The sequence below is a fragment of the Canis lupus genome, chromosome 16, assembly GCF_003254725.2.
Source record: "Canis lupus dingo isolate Sandy chromosome 16, ASM325472v2, whole genome shotgun sequence".
NCBI lineage: Eukaryota > Metazoa > Chordata > Mammalia > Carnivora > Canidae > Canis > Canis lupus.
Genome location: NC_064258.1, coordinates 34184134 through 34196912, shown reverse-complemented (window position 1 = coordinate 34196912; position 12779 = coordinate 34184134). Strand labels below are relative to the sequence as shown.

Sequence of the window (12779 nt, the reverse complement as noted above, 5' to 3'; positions counted from 1 at the left end):
GGATTTGTTATGTGTCCTGATTGTGATGGTAGTTGATTGTGTGGTTAGATGAATCTGTGCATATGAATCAACAGATGTGTTTAAATTGGTTGAACTTTACATATACACAGATTATAGTCATTTTTAACTGTATATTAATTGAAAGAATAAAAACAAATGGTATAACTAGTTGAGTTCGCCATATGCCTAGGCATGATCACTGTGTTACTCTGAGACCAAAAAATAAGTATTAGGGATGTAGATGATCTCTGTGGTGACAAAATGTTGCTTCACTGAGAGGACAGAATTGTTCAGTGCACCTTAAAAAAACAAACAAACAAACAAACAAACCCCAAATGCCCTGCAATTATATAAAGCACAAATTGACACAACAGCTGGAAGAAAGCAACAAACCCATTATAGTAGTAGTAGTTGGATATAATTAAAGTAGAAGAGTTGTATATAATTTTTGGCTATTGGTAGGTTTAGTAATCCAACAATTAGTAAGCTATAGAAAATTTGATCAACATAGTAACAAGTTTGGTTTATCACACACTTGCTATTTAGAACCCTGTACTAAGCATTTAGAACAATGTACCTCAAACATTTTTACTTCATGATCCACAAAGCTAATAATAACACCTATATAGCACACTAGGCTATTTACTACTTGAGTCCAGGTTCTGTCCAGAACAGTGATTATACAGCACCCCTATAATCCATTTGCAGCACACTTGCTGGGAAGCACTGAACTAGAGATTACACTTCTCAAACATACATGGAATATTGATAAAAATTTGACTCAGTGTGTGGCACCCGGGTGGCTCATTGGTTGAGTGACTGCCTTTGGCTCAGGTTGTGATCTCCCTGCAGGGAGCCTGCTTCTCCCTCTGCCTGTATCTCTGCCTCTCTCTGTGTCTCTCATGAATAAATAAATAAAATCTTCAAAAAAATTTTTGACTCTGTGTTAAGGTAAGATTGGCAAACTATGGCTTGTAAACCAAATCCACTTTGCTGCCTGTTTTTGTAGGTGAAGTTTTCTTGGAATCCAGCATACCCTTTTGTTTATATATTATCTGTGGCTGTTTTTGCAGAGTTGAATCCCAGTAACTGTGACACAGAAACAGTATGGCCCACAAAACCTAACTATTTACAATCTGGCCCTTTAAGAAAAGTTTTCTGGCCCCTGTTCTAGACTGTAGTGTTGTCTCAAAAGTTTTCAATGTATTGGTATAAAACATGCCACTTTTTCTGATCAGAATGCAGTTGAATTAGAAGGAAATAAGAGGACAAAATTTCTCATTCATTTGGAAGTTAAAAATAAAACTTTTAAATTACTCATAAATCAAAGAAAAAATCAGACTGGAAATTAAAACATTTTTAGAACTTTAGTTATGATTACAATAATATACATTAAAACTTGGAAGATACAGCATAGGTGGTACTTTGTGAGAATCTGATAGCTTTCAATATTCATATTAGAAAAGAAAATGAGCTTAATATCCCACTAAAGAAGTTAAAATAGGATAAACCTAAATCTAGTCTTCCCCCCAAAAAAGCATATTATTATATCTGGAATATTGACTATTCTTACTGCTATTTCAAAGCTATTTGTTCTAAAGAAGGCAATTGAATTAAGGTAGTTGATTTTCTCTAAGGAATCCTTTGTTCTCAACCAACTTTAAAGAATTCTCATTTATATTAATATCATTTATATTAATGATAATTTCAAATCTACTTGAAGGATGGCTTAGGAATGTAACTTCTAAGTGGACTTAAATGAGGTGCAGTTTATCTTTGTGTCGTATTTTACGGTCATCAGAGTTTAAGCTAATAATTTATTTCATAGGAGATTTGGTTCTTAAGTTATTAACTTTTTTTTGCAACAGTCTTTTCCCCTCATCACAACCTAACCCAAAAGTCCAGTATTTATATAATCAGTCGATGGAGCTTTTCAAGCTATACTTCTGCACTCTGCTTGCTTGAACTCCCTACTCTTCTGTTTATGGTCCAAGGTACCTCCTGTGAAATTTGGGTTCCAAGGCGCTAGTGTTGAGAACCATCAACATAACATGCAAAGATATATTATGGTTTATGGTTCATGTTTTTGCATATTTCACGTGATCTTGGCTGTAACAAACTCTATTTGTTAGCTTATGAAGCAGTTGGCATATTTGAGATTTTTTTTACTTGTCTATTATATATAATATTTTTATTTCTAAGGGTACATGTCTTAGCTAAGCTTTCTATTATATTATTACTTAGATTGGATCAATGCTCTTCCATTGATGATTCAGATGACGCATCACAGGATTTTGGTCCACAAACATTCCAGCTATTATCTGCTGTGAAAATCTTAGGAGAAAAGTTTGGAATTGGGCTTCCGATTTTATTTCTCCAAGGATCTGTAAGTATATCTGTGAGTCACCTTCATAGTTCTTGTACTCCTGTTACTCTTTTCTTCAGAAGTTTGTTGAATTAGGATTGCAGCTTTGACTTTAGATGAGTTATTGGAAAGTCAGAGAGCCATATTAAGTTCCAATTAAGCACTGCATTCATTACTTTTGACAAAACCTGAGTGTTACATATACTGCTGTTTTCATATTTCAAATTGATGTTCAGCTCTGCACCTCATTCTAGTATTAGCTTATTACGTTATAGTTGGATGAATCCCTAAACTAGTCTTTCTTAGGAAAATCAAGAAAGATGCTTTCACTGCATCAGGAGACAGGTAGAACAAAATTGTCTCTCTTCTTGTCCTGGAAAGTAGTAAATTCTTTGAGCAAAACTTTAATTTCAGTGAATATTTGTAAGTTCAATAACTATTGTCAGTAGTTTTTCTTTACTTCTTTTCTGTTTCTTATTACAGGTATTTAAAATTCCAAGTTTTGTTTTGTTTTGTTTTGTTTTTTGTTTTGTTTCTGGCTTTACCATTGAATAAATAGCATTAGTCAATTCAGCTGCTTTTAGTGATTAGCATGACAGGATTATGCTAACATTTGCAAGTACAATATGAGTAAGTCATGACCCTTACAGTCTGTAGTCCTTTTGTCCATATGATTTTATTCCTCATTTAGAAGTCTGTAAAGAAAAGCTAAGTATTATGTATTGCTAGTGGTTGAATAAACCAAAGTGGGAGATAGAATCCTTTGCAAATATGTATATTTATTAAAAAGATACTTAAAAGTAGAGATTAATATTCTTATTTTGTATGTTGAATTTAAAAATAATTTAGGTAAGCATTTATTTGATAAATACTTGAATGCTTCCTGTAAATACTTATTTTCTGAATTTTTATCTTGTTTAAAAAGGGACATGTTAAGTTAGTTGTGAAATACTGTTTTTTAAAGATTTTATTTATTTATTCATGAGAGACATGCAGAGATAGGCAGAGACATAGGCTTCCTGTAGGGAACCTGATGCAGGACTCAACCCAGGACCTCAGGATCATGACCTGAGCCAAAGGCAGATGCTCAACTACCAAGCCACCAGGCGTCCCAATTGTGAAGTATCTTTAATGAGATATTGAAAACATGTTAACTTTTCAGGTGGTGATGTTTTTAGATCCTGAATGGAGTTTAAAATTTTGTGTTTTTGTTTTTTGTTTTTTCCCTCCTCAGGCCCACTATAATTTTGTTTTTAAATCACCAGTTTGATTAGAAATTTAATAATGTTGCCACAATTAATTAATTAATTAATTAGTGTTCCAAGTTAAGGAACTTGCTTTTAGGTGGTATGAGAACTACTATCTTTTTTTTTCTAGTATCTTTTTTTTTTAAGAATTTAAGTTGCAAAGGATAGATTAAGTTTAATTGAGGTCTATGAAAGTTTCTTCTGTCTCTGTCATCTTCAAAACCTGTGCATTCCAGTTGAAGATGTTAATTTATAAAAAAAAATTAAAATTTTTGTTTAAATTCAATTAATTAACATATAATGTATTATTGATTTCATCATAGAGGTCAGTGATTCATCAGACTTATATAGCACCCAGTGCTCATTACATCATGTGTCCTCCTTAATGTCCATCACCCAGTGACCCCATCCTCCCCACCCCTGCCCCTCCAGCGACCTTCAGTTTGTTTCCTATGATAAAGAGTCTCTTATGGTTTGTCTCCTTGTTTTAATTTGGTATAAGCCAGCAGTATCCAGTATCAACAAATAAGTGTAAGTGGGCTCCTACACAAACTTGAACTGGCCACAAGAGGGATCAGATTTCACCTATTATTTGAAAACCAAGTCAGACCATTTATACTGACAGTCTCTTCTGGGAGTCTTCAAATTAAGAAGTTTATTCTTTGTGAAATTTTATACTACCCTTGCTAGATAAAGATGTGAAACTTTTCAAAAAATACCACATAACAAAAATTTGTAGACATTAACTACAAGGAAAATAAGGTAATTTTTTTTCCTTCCATTTCAATGATTTTGGTATCTATTGGGATATTGTCTTAAAAATTATAATTGTGATTCCTTTAGGAATGTAGTAAATTGTCCACCTTAACTAATTTAGGGAAATTGATATCTTTGTAGATAATTTTGATCTGTAAGATGATAAATATATTAAACTGAAAACTCTTAGAGTTTTAAAGAGATAATATTTGTACATATATATAACGAATACAATTTAAGCAACATGTGATTCTCCTTTCTTACACTAGATTTTTCTAAATATTATAAACAGTTATACAGCCCATCCAAGTATTTGTGGATGGAGTTAAAAATTTTGTTTTTAAATAGCACAGGTTTGGTTAGGAATTAAATATTAGAAATGTAAGAAACTGTTTTAGCCATCTAAACAGCTCACCACATAAATATTTTTAAATGTCTGAATAAGTGATAAAATATGCAAGGATTATCATAATTTTATAGATCAGAAAACAGAAGCATAGCACTTAATTTATATAACCAAGACATTAAGTGAAACCTCATTCCTGATCATATTATCAAAGTGCTAAACCTTGCCATGGCTCCAGAGTTAGGTAATACTTTTGATAAAAGATGCTTTGACTATAAGCAGCCACTAGAAAACAATTGCTAGTTTTAATCACCCTTTATAATTTTTGAAGTATTGAACAGGAGAGGGGTATCTATTTAATTTTTTGGGTAAGCTATTTTGTGTGATTGAAATCTATTCCTAAAGATAATTTTTTTTTCTCTTTTGATTTTATTTTGCACTTAGCATATAAGACCTGGAGTGGCAGCTCTGAGCTTTTTTGCCTTGTAGGAATTGGGAAAGAGGCAAAAGAAAAATTAAAATGTAAACAGAAACTGTAGGCTTGTTTTACACTTTAGTAACATAGAGATTTAAGACTTGAGAGTTTAAGCTTATACCTATTTTTTCCCATTAGTTATTAAACATCTTTTTGTGTGTGTGTAAGGCACTATGTTTTGTGGAGAACTCAAAGCCTGAATTAGATGAAACGCATCATCTAACATGGAAGGTGTTACTTGGGAAGAAATAAGTATAGTGTAGCATTGAAAGAGATGATAAAGGACATATGAATAGATATAAGTTCTGGAGAGAGTACTTGTTAATACCTGGAAATTAGAGAAGTCTTTGTGATTCTATCAGTATCATTGGAGCTTTCTTTTTCATAGGAGATGTAGTAGATTTGGACATTCAGAGATGGAATGAGAGAAGAAAGGTAGAGGGAAGTGTGGCATTCCTAAGCAGAAAGATTTACCACAGAAAACAATTGTGATTTTTAAAGAAGTTACTTTGAACAATTGGCAGGTTCTTTGTTTTCTCTATCAGATAGACATTCAAAGATTTTGCTTTTATTAGAAAGTGATACTTTGGTTTGGGTTCTAGCCTCCCAGCTCTTATTTATTTATTTATTCATTCATTCATTCATTCATTCATTCATTCTTTTATGATAGGCACTCACAGAGAGAGAGAGAGAGATAGAGGCAGAGACATAGGCAGAGGGAGAAGCAGGCTCCATGCACCGGGAGCCCGACGTGGGATTCGATCCTGGGTCTCCAGGATCGTGCCCTGGGCCAAAGGCAGGCGCTAAACCGCTGCGGCACCCAGGGATCCCTCTCCCAGCTCTCTTTATTCTAATATTTATCCATCAATTAGTAGTTTCCATGTTCCTCGATATGCCAGTTTGGTGTTCCTTATTTTCCCAACCTGATTTTTAAAAGAAAAATGTGAGATAATTTCCCTTTTTGAGTGTGTCTTCTAGAGCAAAAAGACTATCCCTATGCCTTATTTTACAGTGGTTGATACTGAATCCCTGAAAGTTAGAGGACCTGTCCTGGGTCATATTACTCTGTGCCAGAATCAGGGTGAGCAAGCAGCTTTCCTGATTATTGTTTTAGTGCCTTCTCTATTTATTATGCTGTTCACATGCAGTTTTACATTTTTATTTTTAGATCGAATGATCTGGAGATACTAGAATGAATGTGATTGGTAAGGGATGTATCTGTAGAATGTGCCTTCCTTAAAATCAATGCCCAAATCCCTGTAGTTTCTATAGCAGCTTTCTGGGCACGGTGATTTCCATGGAAACAAGACAGTGTAAATTTATTCACACAGTATACAGTATTTACAGTTTTCATGAGGGGAAGAACAATTACTCTGCTGATTAGAAAAAAAATCTCATTGCTTCATACTAGTAAATGTGTTCGTTCACTTAAGGTTTTGTAGGGTTTTCTTTTTTTTTTTTTTTTTTTCCTTAGGAAGAGTAGAAGAATAATTCTAGTGTTGAGATTGCTAATAAGTACTATTAGGCAATTTAATACCTTTGGTGTTACTAGTTTGCAAGCAATAGAATCTTCTACTGCAAGTATAAGCCCCTAGCAGATATAGAGTACTATTATAAGTGTTATAGGGAAAACTGACTAGATAACTAAGTAGTGGTTTTTCTTTCTTTTTTTTTTTTTTTTTAAATATTTATTTATCTGTGTTAGAGAATGTGCACGCATACACATGCTTGTGCAGGAGAGAGGGGCAGAGAAGAGGGGAAGAGAGAGAATCTTAAGCAGGCTCCACACCCAGTACCAAGGCTCAATCTCATGACCTTGAGGTCATGACCTGAGCTGAAATCAAGAGTCAGACACTTAACCCACTGAGCCACCCAGGTGCCCCCATAATGGTTTTTCTTTTAGATTAGGGAATTCAGGTTGCATTAAAGGACCAACTGTTAACTAATAAAAAGAAAGTTAATGTTACTGAGTCAGGCTTGCTTATTCAATTTTTACAATATCCCCAAGAGATAGAAGCTATTGTTAATACTTGTATAGCAGCTGAGAAAATAGAAGCCCAGGTAAGTTAAGTAACTTGTCCAAAGTCAAAAGGGTAGTAAGTACCAGAGCTGTGACTTGAATCCTGGTGATTTTGCTGTACTGACTACAAACAATGTATATATGTGTGTATGTGTATATGTATATGTGGGATATTTATTTGTAGTATATATGTTGCATATGTATATTTGTGTGTACACATGATAGAGTAATAAAAGATTAGAACTAGTACTCAGGAGGCCTGTGTTCTACTTGTAGTTCTAGGAACTTAGGCTACCAATTAACATCTTTGAGCTTCTGATTATTTGTTAGTAATATGAGTAAAAAATAACCATGTAGATCAGAGAGATCCAATGTTCCTCCTAGCTCTGAAATTCTCTAATGTTTGATTTTAAGCATTCTTTTCAAGTCAACCCAAAGTTATTTGGCTTAGGTAGGGACTGTTAACAGGGAAAAAGATACCATGTTGTACCTGGGTGTTTCTATTTCTCTAAATCTTGTTCTAATAAAATTTTGGTAAATATAATCACCATGATACTAAAGCTCATTACTTAGCTATCTTAATAAAAATAATTCTATTTTTATTTTTAAGATAAATAGAATACACTTAGAGACTGTTAACAAACCTATCAGACACCTTTGTGATAAGCTCAGTTTCTAGGCACTGAAGTGTTTCTGATGGGATTTTGTTCCACTTTAATCTCATGGCAGCCTAGGTTTCCTTTGTGTGAGGGATCAGCTTTATTTAGGCTCTTTCACTTTAATTCACATGTTTAACATTCCAAAATGATAAACTGGTAGGCATAACATTCTTATCAGTTGCATAAAACTAATACATTCATAATAGAGAACCTTCTGATTTTTGAGTTAGGTCCACGGTAACTCATCCTATGAATTGTTTTGATTTTGATCCTGAATTTTTTTAGGTATTGATTGTTAAACCTTCATGGAAAATAGGTGAAATGTAAAATTGTTAAATGACGGACTGTGCCTATTTCTAAAATTGTAGATTGCATTTTATATTGAAATTTTTAGAATACAATAACTTCTTGACATATTCAAGCAATGTTTTTGATATACAAATATAACCTAAAATATAGAATTTATATTCGCTTATAATCACTCTAAATAATTTAAACAGAAAAGTATTTATTACTGGGCATTCAGCCACTTCTATTGTTGATAAGATTATACCGTAAAATAGTCATGAGCGCTGCTACCTCGTCTGTGACAAGAAGCAATCTGTCAGTTTGGGAAGCTGCCACTACAGCACCAGACCCCAAAGTGTACTGCATAGGGAGCTATAAGCAGGGAGGTTCCACTTCTGCTTGCTCTAGTAACCACCCTGCACTTGCTCATAAAAAGCAGACAGCTCCATAATCATGCGTACCTCCAAGACTAGCTAGAGTAGTCTTACCTCATTTCCTACTTGTAGATGTCATTTAAAAATGCCTTTGCATAGTAGAACTTAAATCATACCCAGAACTCTAGCTAAAAGATTTTGAGAAATAGTATTTGTAACTTCCCGGCTTCTGCAGTAAGAGTGGGTGAAGGTTAGAATGACCCCATCTCCTGTATTCACTACGAAAGCATTAGACAGGAGCAACTTTCCATAAAGCTTTATGTTCATATGATACTATAGATATTTAACGGTAGTACTTAAATGTGTAGGGTAAGTGAAGGAGATAGTAAGAGGGCACAGTGAATGGAAAATACAGAGAGTGAAGGTGGGGGGAGTCCTCTCTATCAGAGGACAAGAGAATTACATGAGGCAGAGTAGCTTCCCCAGCATTGCCAGAATGTGATGGCTTGTAAAGAGTCTCCCACTGGAATTGTCTCTTCACTTAAGGAAAAAACCCCTCAAAAACAGCAACTCTGTAGCATGCACTTGCTTTTCCCCGGGTATCTCAGTATAGCAGCTAAATCAGAAAAGATTAAGTAAACTTGGCAGTACCTCAAGAACAAAAGCACAGTGAATACAGCCATGCAGTGAGGACCGAATTTTTGCAGTGTATTCCTTGATTATTAGCTGTTGGGTCATACTGCTTCTAGTCTTGAGCTGTAGCTTATAATTACTATTTTCAGACCATAAAATATATTAATAAAAGGTCTAAATAGCCTAGGTTAAATATCCCAAACATATCCAAACCTATGCATTGGAAAATGCATGTGAATTATATGTGAAATTGCCTGCCATTACTTCATATAGTAAAGGAACACTATTTTGATTATATATTTATGTATAAGTTAAGTATTCAGAACAAGCAGGATAGGCATAAAATTTTGTAGGTTTTTAAAGTTGAAATCCAAAAAAATGAATAGACAGTTCTATTTTACTTACCCTGTTTAATTAAAAAAGCATTTTTAGCTACAGATTTCATTCCTGATTTCAGAATTCCCAGCGTCTTGAAGATAAGTATCGCAGACACAGTTTATTTGGCACTGGCAAGGATCAAAAAGAGAGTTGGTGGAAGGCTTTGTCCCGTCAGCTCATGGCTGAAGGATTCTTGGTAGAAGTTCCTGGGAGACAAAAATTTATAAGGATTTGCACTCTTACAGAAAAGGTAAACAATGTAGAAATATACCTGTTTGATTTAATTTCTCTCACTATGTATTAAAAGATTCTTTTTGTGTTCAATAGGGCAGATGTTGGCTTCATGAAGCCAATAGAGAATTTCCTAAGAAACTTAAACTTGAAGCTAATGAAGAATTGTGTCCGAGGGTGTTTCTTCTACCAAGGTTCATTTTTCATTTTTTTTTAACTTCTGTATTTTTTATTGTTAAAATGTCAAATTATACCAATTCATAGGCACCACAAAGATAATATGAGTAAAGATTGCTTTGCATACCTCTTTTAGCTAGTTTGAGGATGAGAGCCAGTGGGTAAAAGATAAATCATAGAACATTTTCTTGATTGATAGGAAGTAGTTGAGTATAGTATTTAGAAAGTTACTTTCCCATTGGTTAAAGAAGCAGCACGGAGATCAATATTGAAGAATCCACATATCATATTTCCTTCTTATATATAGAAGAAGGTCGCAAGGGAATACATGTGATGCCTTCTTTTTTGTTTCTTTACATGTTATCATTTATGGATTTTTCCCCCTTTTTAAAAAAATTGAGGTGTAATTGACATATAACATTGTGTAAGTTTGAAGTATACAAGCGTGTTGGTTTGATAGATGTATATATTGCAATATGATAACTACAGTGACTTAGCTAACACCTCTATCATGTCACATAATTATAATTTCTGTGTTGAGAACAACCTAGTCTCTTCATAACTTTGAAGTTTATAAGACTGTATTATTGACTGTAATCCCTATATTGTGTATTACATAAGCAACTTTTCTTTTAAACTTAAAAAACTAAAGAGCTTTAAACTTTAAAGAGCTTAAAAAGCACTTTCCAGAGCTTGTTCTTAAAAAAAAAAAAAAAATTTAAAAAATTTTCAGCTCTAAAAAAGTAATGCAATCTTATCTGCCTTTCTGGGAGTGGAGACATGATATTAGATAATTACATTTTAAAGTTTGAGATATTTTAATTTTATTATATTTCAGTTCTAAAACTGTACCACCTGGCGCTGAACAACATTCCTCTAATCGAGTACCAATTGAATTAACTGCAGAGAAGAAGGTTGGTTTGTTAAAGAGGTGGTTCTTATTGACTTCCTTCTTTATTGAATGAAATGCCATATGTAACAAAACATAAACTTTGGAAAGAGTAGTGCTATGAACAGGATAAAATATGCAGTATGTGATTTCTGGGGCTAATAAGACAGTTAAAAATATTTGAGAAAGTAACTTACTTTAATTTTTTTAAAGCCTATTTTATTAAACCATTTGGCCTGGAGTTTTGTTTTTTTTTTTTCACATTATGATACTTATAATTGATAGAAAAAATAAGCATGAGTCTTAAATACTTGTTCTCAACGAAAGCTATACACATACACATATGTGCACACATACTTTCTTGCTTTGTTATTCGATCTTAGATAACAATTAAAGATTAAATACTCACAGGCAGACTTCAGCTAATTGGAACACTGGAGCAATAGGAAAATGTGCTGAATTAAATTTTTTGTAAAGTTTTTCTGTTTTATTGAAGTATGCAGAATTTAACTGAATCATTTTATAACTTTGGCTTCTGCTGTGCCTCAAATAACTATTTCGATCATATATTCTCTATAGATTTGGGAGGAATAGGACATTACATTTCTAACTGCCTTATAATCTGAGAGCTATTTTCAGGTGATGATTTTTGTTTGGTAATTAGAGGAGGAACTGTCATCATGAGATTTTGTATCTTATTTTTTCTGTATTTGAAAGGTTTTGAAACTTCTAATTTTTTTGTAATGGACCTTTATATGTTTTAAAACAGTCTAACTTGGAGAAGATGTATTCTTACAAAGCATCTGATAAAATTTCTTCTGGGAGTAACATTCCTGAAAAAAGGTACAGAGTTCAAAATGTTTATTTTCTGTGCTTACTGTATCGGCACCTTTTTTTTCTTTCATAAAGAGAAAGGTCTATCAGATGTTGGGATTTGTCATTGGCAGAAGGAAGTTAGAGTTAAAGCATAACCCTCCAGTCTTATAATTACTAAAAAAGACCTATAAAATGATAGTATTAACATTAATTTAATAACTAATTCTTCCTGGGTATTATTTTTTGCCAAGCTGTGTGCTAAATGCTAAATATTTTATTTGTAATATCTCATTTAATTCTTACAACAGTCTATGAGTTAGCTACTATTATTTATACCCATTTCAAAGTTGAAGATACAAAGGTTAAGAAGTTAACTAACTTGGTCAGTTACAGAGAGCTAATGGGAGAGCTGACTTGCAAATCTTTGTCAGTCTCTAGTATCTAAACACTCATATATATATATTCCCCGGCCTTTTAAAATATATTTTATAGGGCAACCCAGGTGGCTTAGCAGTTTAGCGCTGCCTTTAGCCCAGGGTGTGGTCCTGGAGACCCGGGATTGAGTCCCACATCAGGCTCCCTGCATGGAATGGAGCCTGCTTCTCCCTCTGCCTGTGTCTGTGCCCCCCCCCCCCCCCGTCTCTCTCATGAATAAATAAATAAAATCTTTATTTTTATTTTTTTAATTTTTAAAATAAAATCTTTAAAAAAATAAAATATATTTTATGGCAACATGAAATAGAGTTGGTAGAAATAACAAATGTACCTATTGTACTTTGGAGCTTCATATTTGACTTGCTGATGTAACGAAATTGTGGAGAATGTACAGAATTACAGAAAGTCTGAAGGTGGAGAATTTGAAAAACTTGTCAGGACCTATACACAGACTATTGAATGGAATATGTTTGCATACATATCAGATGAAAATAAATTAATGTTCTCTGATCCTGTTACAATCTAGTGGACTACTCACTTAGATAATACTACTTTCGATCTGATAGAAACATTTACCATAATACCAGTCTCTCACTGAAAATAATTCCTTTTTGTTTATTTATGGAGTAATTAATTACAATGTTTTATGTAAACAAAAGGATTTGGGAGTATGCTTCAGTGTGCTGAAGC

The 12779-nt window shown here is 33.4% G+C and overlaps 1 protein-coding gene across 5 annotated transcripts in view; it reads left to right on the top strand.

The window, feature by feature from the left end:
* WRN (WRN RecQ like helicase) overlaps nt 1–12779 on the top strand; it is a 140115-nt gene that overhangs the window by 94488 nt on the left and 32848 nt on the right. For all 5 annotated transcript variants that reach the window (XM_035699760.2, XM_025421731.3, XM_025421640.3 and 2 more), the window contains 5 exons: nt 2245–2386; nt 9621–9791; nt 9869–9966; nt 10788–10863; nt 11608–11681. In XM_035699760.2, the coding sequence (XP_035555653.1) occupies nt 2245–2386; nt 9621–9791; nt 9869–9966; nt 10788–10863; nt 11608–11681 (561 nt within the window). The remainder of the gene's footprint in view (nt 1–2244; nt 2387–9620; nt 9792–9868; nt 9967–10787; nt 10864–11607; nt 11682–12779) is intronic.